Below are 27,133 nucleotides of genomic sequence, written 5' to 3'. Positions count from 1 at the left end.
TGTTGCACAACAGAATTTCTCTGCACTGCTGGGACGAAGCAAGAAAAATAAAAAACGTCCTTCAGCGTACTGCATCATTTTACCATTTTACACGGTAAGTCAAACTCACATTATATCATTTCTTTTTAGACTAAAAAAAGTTTACAGCATCTGAAGATACTCACTAACTTATAATGGGGTCTTGCACGCGAATATTCTTTCCGTCGAGATGGAAGCAATAGCCATTACATTGTGGTACTCTTGACTTTGACTGCCTCCAAGGCTGAAAAAAGATTGCTTTAGATACTGGTACTAGCAATATTCCATCCGAGAAAAAGACTGCTTTTGAGGTTAGAATGTTTTCTTTTACGTTAGAGTGATAGTCTAACCTGTTCCCCTGCACTCTGTATGTGGGAATCTGATACTGAAATTGGTTTGTCGTCGAGCATACTCTGGGGTTTTTGTACCTCCAACTACCTTTCATAAAGACTCCAATGCAGTGAATGGTTGAGAGTGCTTTAGCATTCCACCTCCGACCTGCCTTGCACGCCTAATTACAGATATTAGCTAGTGCATAATTACTGATCTCATCCTCCTCTGTGTCATCTTCACCCTGGACAATTGGTCCAGTGGTGCACTGACATTCTAAAGCTACAGCAGGAGGTCTTCTGATATAACCATTTTAAGGCCTACCTAGCAATACGATATATTTATCTTGGAATTCAATTGGGTAGCAGGGTAGACGAGATGCGAAACTGAATAATAGGATGGGAAAATGAAAGATATCAGGGCATTGTTTGAGACTTAAAAATTTCAAAGAACGTGTGCTTGATCAGAATATTCTTGACTGCACTGTTGGTTACCTGCTTGGATTTTGTGAAAATGAATACGTTAAAATAAGTTGTTCAGAATTTGCATTATTCCTGTTAACTGCAGCATAAAACCTGCTCTTTTGACTTAACATATGATTTAATTACTTCTGCTGTACCATAACCTAAAACAAATTCAGTGACACAGGTACACGGTCACTAGACTGGCAATGAGATATTTTGCTCTGAGTCATAATATAGGTGCTAAAGTTGTGTAGATGGTAGAAGCAGATGAGGCATGGGATTGAGGGAAGTATTCTAGGGTGAAAACACAGAATGAGATTTGAATTTCTTATGAGCCGTTGATTTTTTCGCTCCATCACAGAGCCCATACTACTGATCTAATAATGCTTTATATAAATCATTTTTGACTGTCTTGCATTAGTTTAATAATATTCATTTCCTAATCATGGCAAATGCACTAACAGTGGACTTTTCCATCTGCAGAATATACTGAATGACCAGCAGGGGCAGTGTTGCACAACAGAATTTCTCTGCATTGCTGGGACGAAGCAAGAAAAAAAAAAAAAACGTCCTCCAGCGTACTGCATCATTTTACCATTTTACACGGTAAGTCAAACTCACATTATATCATTTCTTTTTAGACTAAAAAAAGTTTAAAGCATCTGAAGATACTCACTAACTTATAATGGGGTCTTGCACGCGAATATTCTTTCCGTCGAGATGGAAGCAATAGCCATTACATTGTGGTACTCTTGACTTTGACTGCCTCCAAGGCTGAAAAAAGATTGCTTTAGATACTGGTACTAGCAATATTCCATCCGAGAAAAAGACTGCTTTTGAGGTTAGAATGTTTTCTTTTAAGTTAAAGTGATAGTCTTACCTTCTCACTGAAGGAAGCTCCTTTAACCTGTTCCCCTGCACTCTGTATATGGGAATCTGATACTGAAATTGGTTTGTCGTCGAGGATACTCTGGGTTTTTGTACCTCCAACTACCTTTCATAAAGACTCCAATGCAGTGAATGGTTGAGAGTGCTTTAGCATTCCACCTCCGACCTGCCTTGCACGCCAAATTACAGATATTAGCTAGTGCATAATTACTGATCTCATCCTCCTCTGTGTCATCTTCACCCTGGACAATTGGTCCAGTGGTGCACTGACATTCTAAAGCTACAGCAGGAGGTCTTCTGATATAACCATTTTAAGGCCTACCTAGCAATACGATATATTTATCTTGGAATTCAATTGGGTAGCAGGGTAGACGAGATACGCAACTGAATAATAGGATGGGAAAATGAAAGATATCAGGGCATTGTTTGAGACTTAAAAATTTCAAAGAACGTGTGCTTGATCAGAATATTCTTGACTTAACTCTTGGTTACCTGCTTGGATTTTGTGAAAATGAAGACGTTAAAATAAGTTGTTCAGAATTTGCATTATTCCTGTTAACTGCAGCATAAAACCTGCTCTTTCGACTTAACATATGATTTAATTACTTCTGCTGTACCATAACCTAAAACACATTCAGTGACACAGGTACACTGTCACTAGACTGGCAATGAGATATTTTGCTCTAAGTCATAATATAGGTGCTAAAGTTGTGTAGATGGTAGAAGCAGATGAGGCATGGAATTGAGGGAAGTATTCCAGGGTGAAACACAGAATGAGATTTGAATTTCTTATGAGCCGTTGATTTTTTCGCTCCATCACAGAGCCCATACTACTGATCTAATAATGCTTTATATAAATCATTTTTGACTGTATTGCATTAGTTTAATAATATTCATTTCCTAATCATGGCAAATGCACTAACAGTGGACTTTTCCATCTGCAGAATATACTGAATGACCAGCAGGGGCAGTGTTGCACAACAGAATTTCTCTGCATTGCTGGGACGAAGCAAGAAAAAAAAAAAACGTCCTCCAGCGTACTGCATCATTTTACCATTTTACACGGTAAGTCAAACTCAGATTATATCATTTCTTTTTAGACTAAAAAAAGTTTACAGCATCTGAAGATACTCACTAACTTATAATGGGGTCTTGCACGCGAATATTATTTCCGTCGAGATGGAAGCAATAGCCATTACATTGTGGTACTCTTGACTTTGACTGCCTCCAAGGCTGAAAAAAGATTGCTTTAGATACTGGTACTAGCAATATTCCATCCGAGAAAAAGACTGCTTTTGAGGTTAGAATGTTTTCTTTTACGTTAAAGTGATAGTCTTACCTTCTCACTGAAGGAAGCTCCTTTAACCTGTTCCCCTGCACTCTGTATGTGGGAATCTGATACAGAAATTGGTTTGTCGTCGAGGATACTCTGGGTTTTTGTACCTCCAACTACCTTTCATAAAGACTCCAATGCAGTGAATGGTTGAGAGTGCTTTAGCATTCCACCTCCGATCTGCCTTGCACTGCTAATTACAGATATTAGCTAGTGCATAATTACTGATCTCATCCTCCACTGTGTCATCTTCACCCTGGACAATTGGTCCAGTGGTGCACTGACATTCTAAAGCTACAGCAGGATGTCTTCTGATATAACCATTTTAAGGCCTACCTAGCAATACGATATATTTATCTTGGAATTCAATTGGGTAGCAGGGTAGACGAGATACGCAACTGAATAATAGGATGGGAAAATGAAAGATATCAGGGCATTGTTTGAGACTTAAAAATTTCAAAGAACGTGTGCTTGATCAGAATATTCTTGACTTCACTCTTGGTTACCTGCTTGGATTTTGTGAAAATGAAGACGTTAAAATAAGTTGTTCAGAATTTGCATTATTCCTGTTAACTGCAGCATAAAACCTGCTCTTTCAACTTAACATATGATTTAATTACTTCTGCTGTACCATAACCTAAAACAAATTCAGTGACACAGGTACACGGTCACTAGACTGGCAATGAGATATTTTGCTCTAAGTCATAATATAGGTGCTAAAGTTGTGTAGATGGTAGAAGCAGATGAGGTATGGGATTGAGGGAAGTATTCTAGGGTGAAAACACAGAATGAGATTTGAATTTCTTATGAGCTGTTGATTTTTTCGCTCCATCACAGAGCCCATACTACTGATCTAATAATGCTTTACATAAATCATTTTTGACTGTATTGCATTAGTTTAATAATATTCATTTCCTAATCATGGCAAATGCACTAACAGTGGACTTTTCCATCTGCAGAATATACTGAATGACCAGCAGGGGCAGTGTTGCACAACAGAATTTCTCTGCATTGCTGGGAGGAAGCAAGAAAAAAAAACGTCCTCCAGCGTACTGCATCATTTTACCATTTTACACGGTAAGTTAAGCTCACATTATATCATTTCTTTTTAGACTAAAAAAAGTTTACAGCATCTGAAGATACTCACTAACTTATAATGGGGTCTTGCACGCGAATATTCTTTCCGTCGAGATGGAAGCAATAGCCATTACATTGTGGTACTCTTGACTTTGACTGCCTCCAAGGCTGAAAAAAGATTGCTTTAGATACTGGTACTAGCAATATTCCATCCGAGAAAAAGACTGCTTTTGAGGTTAGAATGTTTTATTTTACGTTAGAGTGATAGTCTTACCTTCTCTCTGAAGGAAGCTCCTTTAACCTGTTCCCCTGCACTCTGTATGTGGGAATCTGATACTGAAATTGGTTTGTCGTCGAGGATACTCTGGGTTTTTGTACCTCCAACTACCTTTCATAAAGACTCCAATGCAGTGAATGGTTGAAAGTGCTTTAGCATTCCACCTCCGATCTGCCTTGCACGGCTAATTACAGATATTAGCTAGTGCATAATTACTGATCTCATCCTCCACTGTGTCATCTTCACCCTGGACAATTGGTCCAGTGGTGCACTGACATTCTAAAGCTACAGCAGGATGTCTTCTGATATAACCATTTTAAGGCCTACCTAGCAATACGATATATTTATCTTGGAATTCAATTGGGTAGCAGGGTAGACGAGATACGCAACTGAATAATAGGATGGGAAAATGAAAGATATCAGGGCATTGTTTGAGACTTAAAAATTTCAAAGAACGTGTGCTTGATCAGAATATTCTTGACTGCACTCTTGGTTATCTGCTTGGATTTTGTGAAAATGAAGAAGTTAAAATAAGTTGTTCAGAATTTGCATTATTCCTGTTAACTGCAGCATAAAACCTGCTCTTTTGACTTAACATATGATTTAATTACTTATGCTGTACCATAACCTAAAACAAATTCAGTGACACAGGTACACGGTCACTAGACTGGCAATGAGATATTTTGCTCTACGTCGTAATATAGGTGCTAAAGTTGTGTAGATGGTAGAAGCAGATGAGGCATGGAATTGAGGGAAGTATTCCAGGGTGAAAACACAGAATGAGATTTGAATTTCTTATGAGCCGTTGATTTTTTCGCTCCATCGCAGAGCCCATACTACTGATCTAATAATGCTTTATATAAATCATTTTTGGCTGTATTGCATTAGTTTAATAATATTCATTTCCTAATCATGGCAAATGCACTAACAGTGCATTTTTCCTTCTGCAGAATATACTGAATGACCAGCAGGGGCAGTGTTGCACAACAGAATTTCTCTGCATTGCTGGGACGAAGCAAGAAAAAAAAAACTGTCCTCCAGCGTACTGCATCATTTTACCATTTTACACGGTAAGTTAAGCTCACATTATATCATTTCTTTTTAGACTAAAAAACGTTTACAGCATCTGAAGATACTCACTAACTTATAATGGGGTCTTGCACGCGAATATTATTTCCGTCGAGATGGAAGCAATAGCCATTACATTGTGGTACTCTTGACTTTGACTGCCTCCAAGGCTGAAAAAAGATTGCTTTAGATACTGGTACTAGCAATATTCCATCCGAGAAAAAGACTGCTTTTGAGGTTAGAATGTTTTCTTTTACGTTAAAGTGATAGTCTTACCTTCTCACTGAAGGAAGCTCCTTTAACCTGTTCCCCTGCACTCTGTATGTGGGAATCTGATACAGAAATTGGTTTGTCGTCGAGGATACTCTGGGTTTTTGTACCTCCAACTACCTTTCATAAAGACTCCAATGCAGTGAATGGTTGAGAGTGCTTTAGCATTCCACCTCCGATCTGCCTTGCATTGCTAATTACAGATATTAGCTAGTGCATAATTACTGATCTCATCCTCCACTGTGTCATCTTCACCCTGGACAATTGGTCCAGTGGTGCACTGACATTCTAAAGCTACAGCAGGATGTCTTCTGATATAACCATTTTAAGGCCTACCTAGCAATACGATATATTTATCTTGGAATTCAATTGGGTAGCAGGGTAGACGAGATACGCAACTGAATAATAGGATGGGAAAATGAAAGATATCAGGGCATTGTTTGAGACTTAAAAATTTCAAAGAACGTGTGCTTGATCAGAATATTCTTGACTTCACTCTTGGTTACCTGCTTGGATTTTGTGAAAATGAAGACGTTAAAATAAGTTGTTCAGAATTTGCATTATTCCTGTTAACTGCAGCATAAAACCTGCTCTTTTGACTTAACATATGATTTAATTACTTCTGCTGTACCATAACCTAAAACAAATTCAGTGACACAGGTACACTGTCACTAGACTGGCAATGAGATATTTTGCTCTAAGTCATAACATAGGTGCTAAAGTTGTGTAGATGGTAGAAGCAGATGAGGTATGGGATTGAGGGAAGTATTCTAGGGTGAAAACACAGAATGAGATTTGAATTTCTTATGAGCTGTTGATTTTTTCGCTCCATCACAGAGCCCATACTACTGATCTAATAATGCTTTATATAAATCATTTTTGACTGTATTGCATTAGTTTAATAATATTCATTTCCTAATCATGGCAAATGCACTAACAGTGGACTTTTCCATCTGCAGAATATACTGAATGACCAGCAGGGGCAGTGTTGCACAACAGAATTTCTCTGCATTGCTGGGACGAAGCAAGAAAAAAAAAACTGTCCTCCAGCGTACTGCATCATTTTACCATTTTACACGGTAAGTTAAGCTCACATTATATCATTTCTTTTTAGACTAAAAAACGTTTACAGCATCTGAAGATACTCACTAACTTATAATGGGGTCTTGCACGCGAATATTCTTTCCGTCGAGATGGAAGCAATATCCATTACATTGTGGTACTCTTGACTTTGACTGCCTCCAAGGCTGAAAAAAGAATGCTTTAGATACTGGTACTAGCAATATTCCATCCGAAGAAAAGACTGCTTTTGAGGTTAGAATGTTTTCTTTTACGTTAGAGTGATAGTCTTACCTTCTCACTGAAGGAAGCTCCTTTAACCTGTTCCCCTGCACTCTGTATATGGGACTCTGATACTGAAATTGGTTTGTCGTCTAGGATACTCTGGTTTTTTGTACCTCCAACTACCTTTCATAAAGACTCCAATGCAGTGAATGGTTGAGAGTGCTTTAGCATTCCACCTCCGACCTGCCTTGCACGCCTAATTACAGATATTAGCTAGTGCATAATTACTGATCTCATCCTCCTCTGTGTCATCTTCACCCTGGACAATTGGTCCAGTGGTGCACTGACATTCTAAAGCTACAGCAGGAGGTCTTCTGATATAACCATTTTAAGGCCTACCTAGCAATACGATATATTTATCTTGGAATTCAATTGGGTAGCAGGGTAGACGAGATACGCAACTGAATAATAGGATGGGAAAATGAAAGATATCAGGGCATTGTTTGAGACTTAAAAATTTCAAAGAACGTGTGCTTGATCAGAATATTCTTGACTTCACTCTTGGTTACCTGCTTGGATTTTGTGAAAATGAAGACGTTAAAATAAGTTGTTCAGAATTTGCATTATTCCTGTTAACTGCAGCATAAAACCTGCTCTTTCAACTTAACATATGATTTAATTACTTCTGCTGTACCATAACCTAAAACAAATTCAGTGACACAGGTACACGGTCACTAGACTGGCAATGAGATATTTTGCTCTAAGTCATAATATAGGTGCTAAAGTTGTGTAGATGGTAGAAGCAGATGAGGTATGGGATTGAGGGAAGTATTCTAGGGTGAAAACACAGAATGAGATTTGAATTTCTTATGAGCTGTTGATTTTTTCGCTCCATCACAGAGCCCATACTACTGATCTAATAATGCTTTACATAAATCATTTTTGACTGTATTGCATTAGTTTAATAATATTCATTTCCTAATCATGGCAAATGCACTAACAGTGGACTTTTCCATCTGCAGAATATACTGAATGACCAGCAGGGGCAGTGTTGCACAACAGAATTTCTCTGCATTGCTGGGAGGAAGCAAGAAAAAAAAACGTCCTCCAGCGTACTGCATCATTTTACCATTTTACACGGTAAGTTAAGCTCACATTATATCATTTCTTTTTAGACTAAAAAAAGTTTACAGCATCTGAAGATACTCACTAACTTATAATGGGGTCTTGCACGCGAATATTCTTTCCGTCGAGATGGAAGCAATAGCCATTACATTGTGGTACTCTTGACTTTGACTGCCTCCAAGGCTGAAAAAAGATTGCTTTAGATACTGGTACTAGCAATATTCCATCCGAGAAAAAGACTGCTTTTGAGGTTAGAATGTTTTATTTTACGTTAGAGTGATAGTCTTACCTTCTCTCTGAAGGAAGCTCCTTTAACCTGTTCCCCTGCACTCTGTATGTGGGAATCTGATACTGAAATTGGTTTGTCGTCGAGGATACTCTGGGTTTTTGTACCTCCAACTACCTTTCATAAAGACTCCAATGCAGTGAATGGTTGAAAGTGCTTTAGCATTCCACCTCCGATCTGCCTTGCACGGCTAATTACAGATATTAGCTAGTGCATAATTACTGATCTCATCCTCCACTGTGTCATCTTCACCCTGGACAATTGGTCCAGTGGTGCACTGACATTCTAAAGCTACAGCAGGATGTCTTCTGATATAACCATTTTAAGGCCTACCTAGCAATACGATATATTTATCTTGGAATTCAATTGGGTAGCAGGGTAGACGAGATACGCAACTGAATAATAGGATGGGAAAATGAAAGATATCAGGGCATTGTTTGAGACTTAAAAATTTCAAAGAACGTGTGCTTGATCAGAATATTCTTGACTGCACTCTTGGTTATCTGCTTGGATTTTGTGAAAATGAAGAAGTTAAAATAAGTTGTTCAGAATTTGCATTATTCCTGTTAACTGCAGCATAAAACCTGCTCTTTTGACTTAACATATGATTTAATTACTTATGCTGTACCATAACCTAAAACAAATTCAGTGACACAGGTACACGGTCACTAGACTGGCAATGAGATATTTTGCTCTACGTCGTAATATAGGTGCTAAAGTTGTGTAGATGGTAGAAGCAGATGAGGCATGGAATTGAGGGAAGTATTCCAGGGTGAAAACACAGAATGAGATTTGAATTTCTTATGAGCCGTTGATTTTTTCGCTCCATCACAGAGCCCATACTACTGATCTAATAATGCTTTATATAAATCATTTTTGGCTGTATTGCATTAGTTTAATAATATTCATTTCCTAATCATGGCAAATGCACTAACAGTGCATTTTTCCTTCTGCAGAATATACTGAATGACCAGCAGGGGCAGTGTTGCACAACAGAATTTCTCTGCATTGCTGGGACGAAGCAAGAAAAAAAAAACTGTCCTCCAGCGTACTGCATCATTTTACCATTTTACACGGTAAGTTAAGCTCACATTATATCATTTCTTTTTAGACTAAAAAACGTTTACAGCATCTGAAGATACTCACTAACTTATAATGGGGTCTTGCACGCGAATATTATTTCCGTCGAGATGGAAGCAATAGCCATTACATTGTGGTACTCTTGACTTTGACTGCCTCCAAGGCTGAAAAAAGATTGCTTTAGATACTGGTACTAGCAATATTCCATCCGAGAAAAAGACTGCTTTTGAGGTTAGAATGTTTTCTTTTACGTTAAAGTGATAGTCTTACCTTCTCACTGAAGGAAGCTCCTTTAACCTGTTCCCCTGCACTCTGTATGTGGGAATCTGATACAGAAATTGGTTTGTCGTCGAGGATACTCTGGGTTTTTGTACCTCCAACTACCTTTCATAAAGACTCCAATGCAGTGAATGGTTGAGAGTGCTTTAGCATTCCACCTCCGATCTGCCTTGCATTGCTAATTACAGATATTAGCTAGTGCATAATTACTGATCTCATCCTCCACTGTGTCATCTTCACCCTGGACAATTGGTCCAGTGGTGCACTGACATTCTAAAGCTACAGCAGGATGTCTTCTGATATAACCATTTTAAGGCCTACCTAGCAATACGATATATTTATCTTGGAATTCAATTGGGTAGCAGGGTAGACGAGATACGCAACTGAATAATAGGATGGGAAAATGAAAGATATCAGGGCATTGTTTGAGACTTAAAAATTTCAAAGAACGTGTGCTTGATCAGAATATTCTTGACTTCACTCTTGGTTACCTGCTTGGATTTTGTGAAAATGAAGACGTTAAAATAAGTTGTTCAGAATTTGCATTATTCCTGTTAACTGCAGCATAAAACCTGCTCTTTTGACTTAACATATGATTTAATTACTTCTGCTGTACCATAACCTAAAACAAATTCAGTGACACAGGTACACTGTCACTAGACTGGCAATGAGATATTTTGCTCTAAGTCATAACATAGGTGCTAAAGTTGTGTAGATGGTAGAAGCAGATGAGGTATGGGATTGAGGGAAGTATTCTAGGGTGAAAACACAGAATGAGATTTGAATTTCTTATGAGCTGTTGATTTTTTCGCTCCATCACAGAGCCCATACTACTGATCTAATAATGCTTTATATAAATCATTTTTGACTGTCTTGCATTAGTTTAATAATATTCATTTCCTAATCATGGCAAATGCACTAACAGTGGACTTTTCCATCTGCAGAATATACTGACTGACCAGCAGGGGCAGTGTTGCACAACAGAATTTCTCTGCATTGCTGGGACGAAGCAAGAAAAAAAAAAAACGTCCTCCAGCGTACTGCATCATTTTACCATTTTACACGGTAAGTCAAACTCAGATTATATCATTTCTTTTTAGACTAAAAAAAGTTTACAGCATCTGAAGATACTCACTAACTTATAATGGGGTCTTGCACGCGAATATTATTTCCGTCGAGATGGAAGCAATAGCCATTACATTGTGGTACTCTTGACTTTGACTGCCTCCAAGGCTGAAAAAAGATTGCTTTAGATACTGGTACTAGCAATATTCCATCCGAGAAAAAGACTGCTTTTGAGGTTAGAATGTTTTCTTTTACGTTAAAGTGATAGTCTTACCTTCTCACTGAAGGAAGCTCCTTTAACCTGTTCCCCTGCACTCTGTATGTGGGAATCTGATACAGAAATTGGTTTGTCGTCGAGGATACTCTGGGTTTTTGTACCTCCAACTACCTTTCATAAAGACTCCAATGCAGTGAATGGTTGAGAGTGCTTTAGCATTCCACCTCCGATCTGCCTTGCACTGCTAATTACAGATATTAGCTAGTGCATAATTACTGATCTCATCCTCCACTGTGTCATCTTCACCCTGGACAATTGGTCCAGTGGTGCACTGACATTCTAAAGCTACAGCAGGATGTCTTCTGATATAACCATTTTAAGGCCTACCTAGCAATACGATATATTTATCTTGGAATTCAATTGGGTAGCAGGGTAGACGAGATACGCAACTGAATAATAGGATGGGAAAATGAAAGATATCAGGGCATTGTTTGAGACTTAAAAATTTCAAAGAACGTGTGCTTGATCAGAATATTCTTGACTTCACTCTTGGTTACCTGCTTGGATTTTGTGAAAATGAAGACGTTAAAATAAGTTGTTCAGAATTTGCATTATTCCTGTTAACTGCAGCATAAAACCTGCTCTTTCGACTTAACATATGATTTAATTACTTCTGCTGTACCATAACCTAAAACAAATTCAGTGACACAGGTACACGGTCACTAGACTGGCAATGAGATATTTTGCTCTAAGTCATAATATAGGTGCTAAAGTTGTGTAGATGGTAGAAGCAGATGAGGTATGGGATTGAGGGAAGTATTCTAGGGTGAAAACACAGAATGAGATTTGAATTTCTTATGAGCTGTTGATTTTTTCGCTCCATCACAGAGCCCATACTACTGATCTAATAATGCTTTACATAAATCATTTTTGACTGTATTGCATTAGTTTAATAATATTCATTTCCTAATCATGGCAAATGCACTAACAGTGGACTTTTCCATCTGCAGAATATACTGAATGACCAGCAGGGGCAGTGTTGCACAACAGAATTTCTCTGCATTGCTGGGAGGAAGCAAGAAAAAAAAACGTCCTCCAGCGTACTGCATCATTTTACCATTTTACACGGTAAGTTAAGCTCACATTATATCATTTCTTTTTAGACTAAAAAAAGTTTACAGCATCTGAAGATACTCACTAACTTATAATGGGGTCTTGCACGCGAATATTCTTTCCGTCGAGATGGAAGCAATAGCCATTACATTGTGGTACTCTTGACTTTGACTGCCTCCAAGGCTGAAAAAAGATTGCTTTAGATACTGGTACTAGCAATATTCCATCCGAGAAAAAGACTGCTTTTGAGGTTAGAATGTTTTATTTTACGTTAGAGTGATAGTCTTACCTTCTCTCTGAAGGAAGCTCCTTTAACCTGTTCCCCTGCACTCTGTATGTGGGAATCTGATACTGAAATTGGTTTGTCGTCGAGGATACTCTGGGTTTTTGTACCTCCAACTACCTTTCATAAAGACTCCAATGCAGTGAATGGTTGAAAGTGCTTTAGCATTCCACCTCCGATCTGCCTTGCACGGCTAATTACAGATATTAGCTAGTGCATAATTACTGATCTCATCCTCCACTGTGTCATCTTCACCCTGGACAATTGGTCCAGTGGTGCACTGACATTCTAAAGCTACAGCAGGATGTCTTCTGATATAACCATTTTAAGGCCTACCTAGCAATACGATATATTTATCTTGGAATTCAATTGGGTAGCAGGGTAGACGAGATACGCAACTGAATAATAGGATGGGAAAATGAAAGATATCAGGGCATTGTTTGAGACTTAAAAATTTCAAAGAACGTGTGCTTGATCAGAATATTCTTGACTGCACTCTTGGTTATCTGCTTGGATTTTGTGAAAATGAAGAAGTTAAAATAAGTTGTTCAGAATTTGCATTATTCCTGTTAACTGCAGCATAAAACCTGCTCTTTTGACTTAACATATGATTTAATTACTTATGCTGTACCATAACCTAAAACAAATTCAGTGACACAGGTACACGGTCACTAGACTGGCAATGAGATATTTTGCTCTACGTCGTAATATAGGTGCTAAAGTTGTGTAGATGGTAGAAGCAGATGAGGCATGGAATTGAGGGAAGTATTCCAGGGTGAAAACACAGAATGAGATTTGAATTTCTTATGAGCCGTTGATTTTTTCGCTCCATCACAGAGCCCATACTACTGATCTAATAATGCTTTATATAAATCATTTTTGGCTGTATTGCATTAGTTTAATAATATTCATTTCCTAATCATGGCAAATGCACTAACAGTGCATTTTTCCTTCTGCAGAATATACTGAATGACCAGCAGGGGCAGTGTTGCACAACAGAATTTCTCTGCATTGCTGGGACGAAGCAAGAAAAAAAAAACTGCCCTCCAGCGTACTGCATCATTTTACCATTTTACACGGTAAGTTAAGCTCACATTATATCATTTCTTTTTAGACTAAAAAACGTTTACAGCATCTGAAGATACTCACTAACTTATAATGGGGTCTTGCACGCGAATATTCTTTCCGTCGAGATGGAAGCAATATCCATTACATTGTGGTACTCTTGACTTTGACTGCCTCCAAGGCTGAAAAAAGAATGCTTTAGATACTGGTACTAGCAATATTCCATCCGAAGAAAAGACTGCTTTTGAGGTTAGAATGTTTTCTATTACGTTAGAGTGATAGTCTTACCTTCTCACTGAAGGAAGCTCCTTTAACCTGTTCCCCTGCACTCTGTATATGGGACTCTGATACTGAAATTGGTTTGTCGTCTAGGATACTCTGGTTTTTTGTACCTCCAACTACCTTTCATAAAGACTCCAATGCAGTGAATGGTTGAGAGTGCTTTAGCATTCCACCTCCGACCTGCCTTGCACGCCTAATTACAGATATTAGCTAGTGCATAATTACTGATCTCATCCTCCTCTGTGTCATCTTCACCCTGGACAATTGGTCCAGTGGTGCACTGACATTCTAAAGCTACAGCAGGAGGTCTTCTGATATAACCATTTTAAGGCCTACCTAGCAATACGATATATTTATCTTGGAATTCAATTGGGTAGCAGGGTAGACGAGATACGCAACTGAATAATAGGATGGGAAAATGAAAGATATCAGGGCATTGTTTGAGACTTAAAAATTTCAAAGAACGTGTGCTTGATCAGAATATTCTTGACTTCACTCTTGGTTACCTGCTTGGATTTTGTGAAAATGAAGACGTTAAAATAAGTTGTTCAGAATTTGCATTATTCCTGTTAACTGCAGCATAAAACCTGCTCTTTCGACTTAACATATGATTTAATTACTTCTGCTGTACCATAACCTAAAACAAATTCAGTGACACAGGTACACTGTCACTAGACTGGCAATGAGATATTTTGCTCTAAGTCATAACATAGGTGCTAAAGTTGTGTAGATGGTAGAAGCAGATGAGGTATGGGATTGAGGGAAGTATTCTAGGGTGAAAACACAGAATGAGATTTGAATTTCTTATGAGCTGTTGATTTTTTCGCTCCATCACAGAGCCCATACTACTGATCTAATAATGCTTTATATAAATCATTTTTTACTGTATTGCATTAGTTTAATAATATTCATTTCCTAATCATGGCAAATGCACTAACAGTGGACTTTTCCATCTGCAGAATATACTGAATGACCAGCAGGGGCAGTGTTGCACAACAGAATTTCTCTGCATTGCTGGGAGGAAGCAAGAAAAAAAAAACTGTCCTCCAGCGTACTGCATCATTTTACCATTTTACACGGTAAGTTAAGCTCACATTATATCATTTCTTTTTAGACTAAAAAACGTTTACAGCATCTGAAGATACTCACTTACTTATAATGGGGTCTTGCACGCGAATATTCTTTCCGTCGAGATGGAAGCAATAGCCATTACATTGTGGTACTCTTGACTTTGACTGCCTCCAAGGCTGAAAAAAGATTGCTTTAGATACTGGTACTAGCAATATTCCATCCGAGAAAAAGACTGCTTTTGAGGTTAGAATGTTTTCTTTTACGTTAGAGTGATAGTCTTACCTTCTCTCTGAAGGAAGCTCCTTTAACCTGTTCCCCTGCACTCTGTATGTGGGAATCTGATACTGAAATTGGTTTGTCGTCGAGGATACTCTGGGTTTTTGTACCTCCAACTACCTTTCATAAAGACTCCAATGCAGTGAATGGTTGAAAGTGCTTTAGCATTCCACCTCCGATCTGCCTTGCACGGCTAATTACAGATATTAGCTAGTGCATAATTACTGATCTCATCCTCCACTGTGTCATCTTCACCCTGGACAATTGGTCCAGTGGTGCACTGACATTCTAAAGCTACAGCAGGATGTCTTCTGATATAACCATTTTAAGGCCTACCTAGCAATACGATATATTTATCTTGGAATTCAATTGGGTAGCAGGGTAGACGAGATACGCAACTGAATAATAGGATGGGAAAATGAAAGATATCAGGGCATTGTTTGAGACTTAAAAATTTCAAAGAACGTGTGCTTGATCAGAATATTCTTGACTTCACTCTTGGTTACCTGCTTGGATTTTGTGAAAATGAAGACGTTAAAATAAGTTGTTCAGAATTTGCATTATTCCTGTTAACTGCAGCATAAAACCTGCTCTTTCGACTTAACATATGATTTAATTACTTCTGCTGTACCATAACCTAAAACAAATTCAGTGACACAGGTACACGGTCACTAGACTGGCAATGAGATATTTTGCTCTAAGTCATAATATAGGTGCTAAAGTTGTGTAGATGGTAGAAGCAGATGAGGTATGGGATTGAGGGAAGTATTCTAGGGTGAAAACACAGAATGAGATTTGAATTTCTTATGAGCTGTTGATTTTTTCGCTCCATCACAGAGCCCATACTACTGATCTAATAATGCTTTATATAAATCATTTTTTACTGTATTGCATTAGTTTAATAATATTCATTTCCTAATCATGGCAAATGCACTAACAGTGGACTTTTCCATCTGCAGAATATACTGAATGACCAGCAGGGGCAGTGTTGCACAACAGAATTTCTCTGCATTGCTGGGACGAAGCAAGAAAAAAAAACTGTCCTCCAGCGTACTGCATCATTTTACCATTTTACACGGTAAGTTAAGCTCACATTATATCATTTCTTTTTAGACTAAAAAACGTTTACAGCATCTGAAGATACTCACTAACTTATAATGGGGTCTTGCACGCGAATATTCTTTCCGTCGAGATGGAAGCAATATCCATTACATTGTGGTACTCTTGACTTTGACTGCCTCCAAGGCTGAAAAAAGAATGCTTTAGATACTGGTACTAGCAATATTCCATCCGAAGAAAAGACTGCTTTTGAGGTTAGAATGTTTTCTATTACGTTAGAGTGATAGTCTTACCTTCTCACTGAAGGAAGCTCCTTTAACCTGTTCCCCTGCACTCTGTATATGGGACTCTGATACTGAAATTGGTTTGTCGTCTAGGATACTCTGGTTTTTTGTACCTCCAACTACCTTTCATAAAGACTCCAATGCAGTGAATGGTTGAGAGTGCTTTAGCATTCCACCTCCGACCTGCCTTGCACGCCTAATTACAGATATTAGCTAGTGCATAATTACTGATCTCATCCTCCTCTGTGTCATCTTCACCCTGGACAATTGGTCCAGTGGTGCACTGACATTCTAAAGCTACAGCAGGAGGTCTTCTGATATAACCATTTTAAGGCCTACCTAGCAATACGATATATTTATCTTGGAATTCAATTGGGTAGCAGGGTAGACGAGATACGCAACTGAATAATAGGATGGGAAAATGAAAGATATCAGGGCATTGTTTGAGACTTAAAAATTTCAAAGAACGTGTGCTTGATCAGAATATTCTTGACTTCACTCTTGGTTACCTGCTTGGATTTTGTGAAAATGAAGACGTTAAAATAAGTTGTTCAGAATTTGCATTATTCCTGTTAACTGCAGCATAAAACCTGCTCTTTCGACTTAACATATGATTTAATTACTTCTGCTGTACCATAACCTAAAACAAATTCAGTGACACAGGTACACGGTCACTAGACTGGCAATGAGATATTTTGCTCTAAGTCATAATATAGGTGCTAAAGTTGTGTAGATGGTAGAAGCAGATGAGGTATGGGATTGAGGGAAGTATTCTAGGGTGAAAACACAGAATGAGATTTGAATTTCTTATGAGCTGTTGATTTTTTCGCTCCATCACAGAGCCCATACTACTGATCTAATAATGCTTTATATAAATCATTTTTTACTGTATTGCATTAGTTTAATAATATTCATTTCCTAATCATGGCAAATGCACTAACAGTGGACTTTTCCATCTGCAGAATATACTGAATGACCAGCAGGGGCAGTGTTGCACAACAGAATTTCTCTGCATTGCTGGGACGAAGCAAGAAAAAAAAAACTGTCCTCCAGCGTACTGCATCATTTTACCATTTTACACGGTAAGTTAAGCTCACATTATATCATTTCTTTTTAGACTAAAAAACGTTTACAGCATCTGAAGATACTCACTAACTTATAATGGGGTCTTGCACGCGAATATTCTTTCCGTCGAGATGGAAGCAATATCCATTACATTGTGGTACTCTTGACTTTGACTGCCTCCAAGGCTGAAAAAAGAATGCTTTAGATACTGGTACTAGCAATATTCCATGCGAAGAAAAGACTGCTTTTGAGGTTAGAATGTTTTCTTTTACGTTAGTGATAGTCTTACCTTCTCACTGAAGGAAGCTCCTTTAACCTGTTCCCCTGCACTCTGTATATGGGACTCTGATACTGAAATTGGTTTGTCGTCTAGGATACTCTGGTTTTTTGTACCTCCAACTACCTTTCATAAAGACTCCAATGCAGTGAATGGTTGAAAGTGCTTTAGCATTCCACCTCCGATCTGCCTTGCACGGCTAATTACAGATATTAGCTAGTGCATAATTACTGATCTCATCCTCCACTGTGTCATCTTCACCCTGGACAATTGGTCCAGTGGTGCACTGACATTCTAAAGCTACAGCAGGAGGTCTTCTGATATAACCATTTTAAGGCCTACCTAGCAATACGATATATTTATCTTGGAATTCAATTGGGTAGCAGGGTAGACGAGATACGCAACTGAATAATAGGATGGGAAAATGAAAGATATCAGGGCATTGTTTGAGACTTAAAAATTTCAAAGAACGTGTGCTTGATCAGAATATTCTTGACTTCACTCTTGGTTACCTGCTTGGATTTTGTGAAAATGAAGACGTTAAAATAAGTTGTTCAGAATTTGCATTATTCCTGTTAACTGCAGCATAAAACCTGCTCTTTCGACTTAACATATGATTTAATTACTTCTGCTGTACCATAACCTAAAACAAATTCAGTGACACAGGTACACGGTCACTAGACTGGCAATGAGATATTTTGCTCTAAGTCATAATATAGGTGCTAAAGTTGTGTAGATGGTAGAAGCAGATGAGGTATGGGATTGAGGGAAGTATTCTAGGGTGAAAACACAGAATGAGATTTGAATTTCTTATGAGCTGTTGATTTTTTCGCTCCATCACAGAGCCCATACTACTGATCTAATAATGCTTTATATAAATCATTTTTTACTGTATTGCATTAGTTTAATAATATTCATTTCCTAATCATGGCAAATGCACTAACAGTGGACTTTTCCATCTGCAGAATATACTGAATGACCAGCAGGGGCAGTGTTGCACAACAGAATTTCTCTGCATTGCTGGGACGAAGCAAGAAAAAAAAAACTGTCCTCCAGCGTACTGCATCATTTTACCATTTTACACGGTAAGTTAAGCTCACATTATATCATTTCTTTTTAGACTAAAAAACGTTTACAGCATCTGAAGATACTCACTAACTTATAATGGGGTCTTGCACGCGAATATTCTTTCCGTCGAGATGGAAGCAATATCCATTACATTGTGGTACTCTTGACTTTGACTGCCTCCAAGGCTGAAAAAAGAATGCTTTAGATACTGGTACTAGCAATATTCCATGCGAAGAAAAGACTGCTTTTGAGGTTAGAATGTTTTCTTTTACGTTAGTGATAGTCTTACCTTCTCACTGAAGGAAGCTCCTTTAACCTGTTCCCCTGCACTCTGTATATGGGACTCTGATACTGAAATTGGTTTGTCGTCTAGGATACTCTGGTTTTTTGTACCTCCAACTACCTTTCATAAAGACTCCAATGCAGTGAATGGTTGAGAGTGCTTTAGCATTCCACCTCCGACCTGCCTTGCACGCCTAATTACAGATATTAGCTAGTGCATAATTACTGATCTCATCCTCCTCTGTGTCATCTTCACCCTGGACAATTGGTCCAGTGGTGCACTGACATTCTAAAGCTACAGCAGGAGGTCTTCTGATATAACCATTTTAAGGCCTACCTAGCAATACGATATATTTATCTTGGAATTCAATTGGGTAGCAGGGTAGACGAGATACGCAACTGAATAATAGGATGGGAAAATGAAAGATATCAGGGCATTGTTTGAGACTTAAAAATTTCAAAGAACGTGTGCTTGATCAGAATATTCTTGACTTCACTCTTGGTTACCTGCTTGGATTTTGTGAAAATGAAGACGTTAAAATAAGTTGTTCAGAATTTGCATTATTCCTGTTAACTGCAGCATAAAACCTGCTCTTTCAACTTAACATATGATTTAATTACTTCTGCTGTACCATAACCTAAAACAAATTCAGTGACACAGGTACACTGTCACTAGACTGGCAATGAGATATTTTGCTCTAAGTCATAATATAGGTGCTAAAGTTGTGTAGATGGTAGAAGCAGATGAGGTATGGGATTGAGGGAAGTATTCCAGGGTGAAAACACAGAATGAGATTTGAATTTCTTATGAGCCGTTGATTTTTTCGCTCCATCACAGAGCCCATACTACTGATCTAATAATGCTTTATATAAATCATTTTTGGCTGTATTGCATTAGTTTAATAATATTCATTTCCTAATCATGGCAAATGCACTAACAGTGGACTTTTCCATCTGCAGAATATACTGAATGACCAGCAGGGGCAGTGTTGCACAACAGAATTTCTCTGCATTGCTGGGAGGAAGCAAGAAAAAAAAACGTCCTCCAGCGTACTGCATCATTTTACCATTTTACACGGTAAGTTAAGCTCACATTATATCATTTCTTTTTAGACTAAAAAAAGTTTACAGCATCTGAAGATACTCACTAACTTATAATGGGGTCTTGCACGCGAATATTCTTTCCGTCGAGATGGAAGCAATAGCCATTACATTGTGGTACTCTTGACTTTGACTGCCTCCAAGGCTGAAAAAAGATTGCTTTAGATACTGGTACTAGCAATATTCCATCCGAGAAAAAGACTGCTTTTGAGGTTAGAATGTTTTCTTTTACGTTAGAGTGATAGTCTTACCTTCTCTCTGAAGGAAGCTCCTTTAACCTGTTCCCCTGCACTCTGTATGTGGGAATCTGATACTGAAATTGGTTTGTCGTCGAGGATACTCTGGGTTTTTGTACCTCCAACTACCTTTCATAAAGACTCCAATGCAGTGAATGGTTGAAAGTGCTTTAACATTCCACCTCCGATCTGCCTTGCACGGCTAATTACAGATATTAGCTAGTGCATAATTACTGATCTCATCCTCCACTGTGTCATCTTCACCCTGGACAATTGGTCCAGTGGTGCACTGACATTCTAAAGCTACAACAGGAGGTCTTCTGATATAACCATTTTAAGGCCTACCTAGCAATACGATATCTTTATCTTGGAATTCAATTGGTTAGCAGGGTAGACGAGATACGCAACTGAATAATAGGATGGGAAAATGAAAGATATCAGGGCATTGTTTGAGACTTAAAAATTTCAAAGAACGTGTGCTTGATCAGAATATTCTTGACTTCACTCTTGGTTACCTGCTTGGATTTTGTGAAAATGAAGAAGTTAAAATAAGTTGTTCAGAATTTGCATTATTCCTGTTAACTGCAGCATAAAACCTGCTCTTTTGACTTAACATATGATTTAATTACTTCTGCTGTACCATAACCTAAAACAAATTCAGTGACACAGGTACACGGTCACTAGACTGGCAATGAGATATTTTGCTCTGAGTCATAATATAGGTGCTAAAGTTGTGTAGATGGTAGAAGCAGATGAGGCATGGGATTGAGGGAAGTATTCTAGGGTGAAAACACAGAATGAGATTTGAATTTCTTATGAGCCGTTGATTTTTTCGCTCCATCACAGAGCCCATACTACTGATCTAATAATGCTTTATATAAATCATTTTTGACTGTCTTGCATTAGTTTAATAATATTCATTTCCTAATCATGGCAAATGCACTAACAGTGGACTTTTCCATCTGCAGAATATACTGACTGACCAGCAGGGGCAGTGTTGCACAACAGAATTTCTCTGCATTGCTGGGACGAAGCAAGAGAAAAAAAAAACGTCCTCCAGCGTACTGCATCATTTTACCATTTTACACGGTAAGTCAAACTCACATTATATCATTTCTTTTTAGACTAAAAAAAGTTTACAGCATCTGAAGATACTCACTAACTTATAATGGGGTCTTGCACGCGAATATTATTTCCGTCGAGATGGAAGCAATAGCCATTACATTGTGGTACTCTTGACTTTGACTGCCTCCAAGGCTGAAAAAAGATTGCTTTAGATACTGGTACTAGCAATATTCCATCCGAGAAAAAGACTGCTTTTGAGGTTAGAATGTTTTCTTTTACGTTAAAGTGATAGTCTTACCTTCTCTCTGAAGGAAGCTCCTTTAACCTGTTCCCCTGCACTCTGTATGTGGGAATCTGATACTGAAATTGGTTTGTCGTCGAGGATACTCTGGGTTTTTGTACCTCCAACTACCTTTCATAAAGACTCCAATGCAGTGAATGGTTGAGAGTGCTTTAGCATTCCACCTCCGATCTGCCTTGCACGGCTAATTACAGATATTAGCTAGTGCATAATTACTGATCTCATCCTCCACTGTGTCATCTTCACCCTGGACAATTGGTCCAGTGGTGCACTGACATTCTAAAGCTACAGCAGGATGTCTTCTGATATAACCATTTTAAGGCCTACCTAGCAATACGATATATTTATCTTGGAATTCAATTGGGTAGCAGGGTAGACGAGATACGCAACTGAATAATAGGATGGGAAAATGAAAGATATCAGGGCATTGTTTGAGACTTAAAAATTTCAAAGAACGTGTGCTTGATCAGAATATTCTTGACTTCACTCTTGGTTACCTGCTTGGATTTTGTGAAAATGAAGACGTTAAAATAAGTTGTTCAGAATTTGCATTATTCCGGTTAACTGCAGCAAAAAACCTGCTCTTTCGACTTAACATATGATTTAATTACTTCTGCTGTACCATAACCTAAAACAAATTCAGTGACACAGGTACACGGTCACTAGACTGGCAATGAGATATTTTGCTCTACGTCGTAATATAGGTGCTAAAGTTGTGTAGAGGGTAGAAGCAGATGAGGCATGGAATTGAGGGAAGTATTCCAGGGTGAAAACACAGAATGAGATTTGAATTTCTTATGAGCCGTTGATTTTTTCGCTCCATCACAGAGCCCATACTACTGATCTAATAATGCTTTATATAAATCATTTTTGACTGTCTTGCATTAGTTTAATAATATTCATTTCCTAATCATGGCAAATGCACTAACAGTGGACTTTTCCATCTGCAGAATATACTGAATGACCAGCAGGGGCAGTGTTGCACAACAGAATTTCTCTGCATTGCTGGGACGAAGCAAGAAAAAAAAAACTGTCCTCCAGCGTACTGCATCATTTTACCATTTTACACGGTAAGTTAAGCTCACATTATATCATTTCTTTTTAGACTAAAAAACGTTTACAGCATCTGAAGATACTCACTAACTTATAATGGGGTCTTGCACGCGAATATTCTTTCCGTCGAGATGGAAGCAATATCCATTACATTGTGGTACTCTTGACTTTGACTGCCTCCAAGGCTGAAAAAAGAATGCTTTAGATACTGGTACTAGCAATATTCCATCCGAAGAAAAGACTGCTTTTGAGGTTAGAATGTTTTCTTTTACGTTAGTGATAGTCTTACCTTCTCACTGAAGGAAGCTCCTTTAACCTGTTCCCCTGCACTCTGTATATGGGACTCCGATACTGAAATTGGTTGGTCGTCTAGGATACTCTGGTTTTTTGTACCTCCAACTACCTTTCATAAAGACTCCAATGCAGTGAATGGTTGAGAGTGCTTTAGCATTCCACCTCCGACCTGCCTTGCACGCCTAATTACAGATATTAGCTAGTGCATAATTACTGATCTCATCCTCCTCTGTGTCATCTTCACCCTGGACAATTGGTCCAGTGGTGCACTGACATTCTAAAGCTACAGCAGGAGGTCTTCTGATATAACCATTTTAAGGCCTACCTAGCAATACGATATATTTATCTTGGAATTCAATTGGGTAGCAGGGTAGACGAGATACGCAACTGAATAATAGGATGGGAAAATGAAAGATATCAGGGCATTGTTTGAGACTTAAAAATTTCAAAGAATGTGTGCTTGATCAGAATATTCTTGACTTCACTCTTGGTTACCTGCTTGGATTTTGTGAAAATGAAGACGTTAAAATAAGTTGTTCAGAATTTGCATTATTCCTGTTAACTGCAGCATAAAACCTGCTCTTTCAACTTAACATATGATTTAATTACTTCTGCTGTACCATAACCTAAAACAAATTCAGTGACACAGGTACACTGTCACTAGACTGGCAATGAGATATTTTGCTCTAAGTCATAATATAGGTGCTAAAGTTGTGTAGATGGTAGAAGCAGATGAGGTATGGGATTGAGGGAAGTATTCCAGGGTGAAAACACAGAATGAGATTTGAATTTCTTATGAGCCGTTGATTTTTTCGCTCCATCACAGAGCCCATACTACTGATCTAATAATGCTTTATATAAATCATTTTTGGCTGTATTGCATTAGTTTAATAATATTCATTTCCTAATCATGGCAAATGCACTAACAGTGGACTTTTCCATCTGCAGAATATACTGAATGACCAGCAGGGGCAGTGTTGCACAACAGAATTTCTCTGCATTGCTGGGAGGAAGCAAGAAAAAAAAACGTCCTCCAGCGTACTGCATCATTTTACCATTTTACACGGTAAGTTAAGCTCACATTATATCATTTCTTTTTAGACTAAAAAAAGTTTACAGCATCTGAAGATACTCACTAACTTATAATGGGGTCTTGCACGCGAATATTCTTTCCGTCGAGATGGAAGCAATAGCCATTACATTGTGGTACTCTTGACTTTGACTGCCTCCAAGGCTGAAAAAAGATTGCTTTAGATACTGGTACTAGCAATATTCCATCCGAGAAAAAGACTGCTTTTGAGGTTAGAATGTTTTCTTTTACGTTAGAGTGATAGTCTTACCTTCTCTCTGAAGGAAGCTCCTTTAACCTGTTCCCCTGCACTCTGTATGTGGGAATCTGATACTGAAATTGGTTTGTCGTCGAGGATACTCTGGGTTTTTGTACCTCCAACTACCTTTCATAAAGACTCCAATGCAGTGAATGGTTGAAAGTGCTTTAACATTCCACCTCCGATCTGCCTTGCACGGCTAATTACAGATATTAGCTAGTGCATAATTACTGATCTCATCCTCCACTGTGTCATCTTCACCCTGGACAATTGGTCCAGTGGTGCACTGACATTCTAAAGCTACAACAGGAGGTCTTCTGATATAACCATTTTAAGGCCTACCTAGCAATACGATATCTTTATCTTGGAATTCAATTGGTTAGCAGGGTAGACGAGATACGCAACTGAATAATAGGATGGGAAAATGAAAGATATCAGGGCATTGTTTGAGACTTAAAAATTTCAAAGAACGTGTGCTTGATCAGAATATTCTTGACTTCACTCTTGGTTACCTGCTTGGATTTTGTGAAAATGAAGAAGTTAAAATAAGTTGTTCAGAATTTGCATTATTCCTGTTAACTGCAGCATAAAACCTGCTCTTTTGACTTAACATATGATTTAATTACTTCTGCTGTACCATAACCTAAAACAAATTCAGTGACACAGGTACACGGTCACTAGACTGGCAATGAGATATTTTGCTCTGAGTCATAATATAGGTGCTAAAGTTGTGTAGATGGTAGAAGCAGATGAGGCATGGGATTGAGGGAAGTATTCTAGGGTGAAAACACAGAATGAGATTTGAATTTCTTATGAGCCGTTGATTTTTTCGCTCCATCACAGAGCCCATACTACTGATCTAATAATGCTTTATATAAATCATTTTTGACTGTCTTGCATTAGTTTAATAATATTCATTTCCTAATCATGGCAAATGCACAGTGGACTTTTCCATCTGCAGAATATACTGAATGACCAGCAGGGGCAGTGTTGCACAACAGAATTTCTCTGCATTGCTGGGACGAAGCAAGAAAAAAAAAAAACGTCTTCCAGCGTACTGCATCATTTTACCATATGTGAAAGAAACACGTTAGTTAGATTCCTCACCTTAGAATATCCCCAGGCGTCAGACTGGATCCGGAAGATTTTTCGTCAGCAATACCCCTTGCGCGTCGCTAGGCGTCGTCTGCGGCTCCGCGTCCGTCGTCGGCGTCGTGCGCCGGGATGACGTCGTCGGAGTACTTAGACGCCGCCCTCGCGCGCTGACGTCAGTTCTTCTTTTTTCCGCGCCAGTAAGCGCAGATCCGGGAGAGCTACCCCTTTTAGTCTTTTTTGACTAAATCTTTTTGATCATTTTTGATCCTTGTCTGTCGACATCTGGTGCCGGTAGGATGCCTGGGTTCAAGGCTTGCGAAGATTGTCATCGACTGATGTCGGTGACCGATCACCACCGCCGGTGCCTCTACTGCTTAGGCCTCGACCACGACGCGGAGTCGTGCAACGACTGTCAGGCCCTGACTTCGAAGGCTAGGCGGGAGCGGTCCCGCAAGCTTCTCGAGCTTCGCCACTCGGCTCCGCGTCGTGCGCGATCCCGGTCCAGGAGGAGGTCCAAGGATCGCTCGCGGAGCCCTAGCCGACGCCACCATCGCTCGTCGGGCTCCAAGTCGTCGGGTAAGTCTAAACACTCTAAGAAGTCCAAGCGGCGACATCGCTCTTCGGACTCCCCTCGCCGGTCGCGCGACTCGGCCGAGGGTCCAAGTGGTTCCACCCCCGCGGCTCCGGCGGAGCCGCAGGCGCCGCGTCCGCCCCCATACCTTCCGGTCCCTGGGGCTGACGCGGCGCCGGCGGAGATCAGCGCCTTCCTCTCGGCCATGAGGAGCCTGGCCCCGCCGTCGACGCCCGCTGGCGCGCCTTCGGGCCCCGCGGACTCGACTGGGCGACCTCGCGTGCCGGCGGCTCCGGCCCCGGCGCCGTCGACGACTCCGGTCTCGACGCCGCAGGTCCCCGCGGGGCCCTTGCCTGGGCCCCAGTCGACGTCGGTTGACCTTGTCACTCCTCCACCGGCGCCGACGCCTGAACCACCGACGCCGTCACCGGCGCCACCGACGCCGACGCCTGTGACGCCGACGCCCCGGTTTAGCCCTCATCCGGACCCGACGCCGGCACGGCGTCCGCCGACGCCGCATCCGACGCCGCTTGAGACCTACCATCTCTACAGTCCGGTTCCGATCATTCCTCCTGTTTATCAGGAATCGGAAGAAGGGGGCGACTGGGAGGGGTTCGAGGACCCTCTGGCTGTTCAGTCACAGCTTTCTCAGGACTGGGCAGATGAACTGGGGGAGGCCAGCGGGCTGGACACTTCGCCAGACGCTGGATTCACTTCTCCTCCGACCGTGGCTTCGGAGGAGGGTGCAGCATTTTCTGTGGTGCTGCGCAAGGCGGCTGAGGCCCTTGGGCTCGAGTTGCCTGCCGTGGCTGTGAGGACCAACATCCTCACTGAGGTGCTTCAAACCTCAGCAAGCTCCACTGAGCCTCTGCTGCCGTTCAACGAGGCCCTCACTGACGTTCT

General features: G+C 39.7%; 1 protein-coding gene across 1 annotated transcript; it reads left to right on the top strand.

The window, feature by feature from the left end:
- The first annotated feature begins 2,643 nt into the window (after nucleotides 1-2,643).
- LOC146789871 (uncharacterized) lies at nucleotides 2,644-25,640 on the top strand. Its single transcript, XM_085630148.1, has 18 exons — nucleotides 2,644-2,765; nucleotides 3,993-4,110; nucleotides 5,338-5,457; nucleotides 6,685-6,804; nucleotides 8,032-8,149; nucleotides 9,377-9,496; nucleotides 10,724-10,844; nucleotides 12,072-12,189; nucleotides 13,417-13,536; nucleotides 14,764-14,883; nucleotides 16,111-16,229; nucleotides 17,457-17,576; nucleotides 18,802-18,921; nucleotides 20,147-20,264; nucleotides 21,492-21,612; nucleotides 22,840-22,959; nucleotides 24,185-24,302; nucleotides 25,526-25,640. The coding sequence occupies exons 2-6, from the start codon at nucleotides 4,003-4,005 to the stop codon at nucleotides 9,388-9,390; spliced, it is 480 nt and encodes a 159-aa protein (XP_085486274.1). The 5' UTR covers nucleotides 2,644-2,765; nucleotides 3,993-4,002; the 3' UTR covers nucleotides 9,391-9,496; nucleotides 10,724-10,844; nucleotides 12,072-12,189; nucleotides 13,417-13,536; nucleotides 14,764-14,883; nucleotides 16,111-16,229; nucleotides 17,457-17,576; nucleotides 18,802-18,921; nucleotides 20,147-20,264; nucleotides 21,492-21,612; nucleotides 22,840-22,959; nucleotides 24,185-24,302; nucleotides 25,526-25,640.
- The last annotated feature ends 1,493 nt before the right edge of the window (nucleotides 25,641-27,133 follow it).

This window comes from Triturus cristatus, chromosome 10 (assembly GCF_964204655.1).
Source record: "Triturus cristatus chromosome 10, aTriCri1.1, whole genome shotgun sequence".
Classification (NCBI taxonomy): Eukaryota; Metazoa; Chordata; class Amphibia; order Caudata; family Salamandridae; genus Triturus; species Triturus cristatus.
Note: the sequence above shows the minus strand (reverse complement) of the source record. Positions and strands in the feature narration are given on the sequence as shown.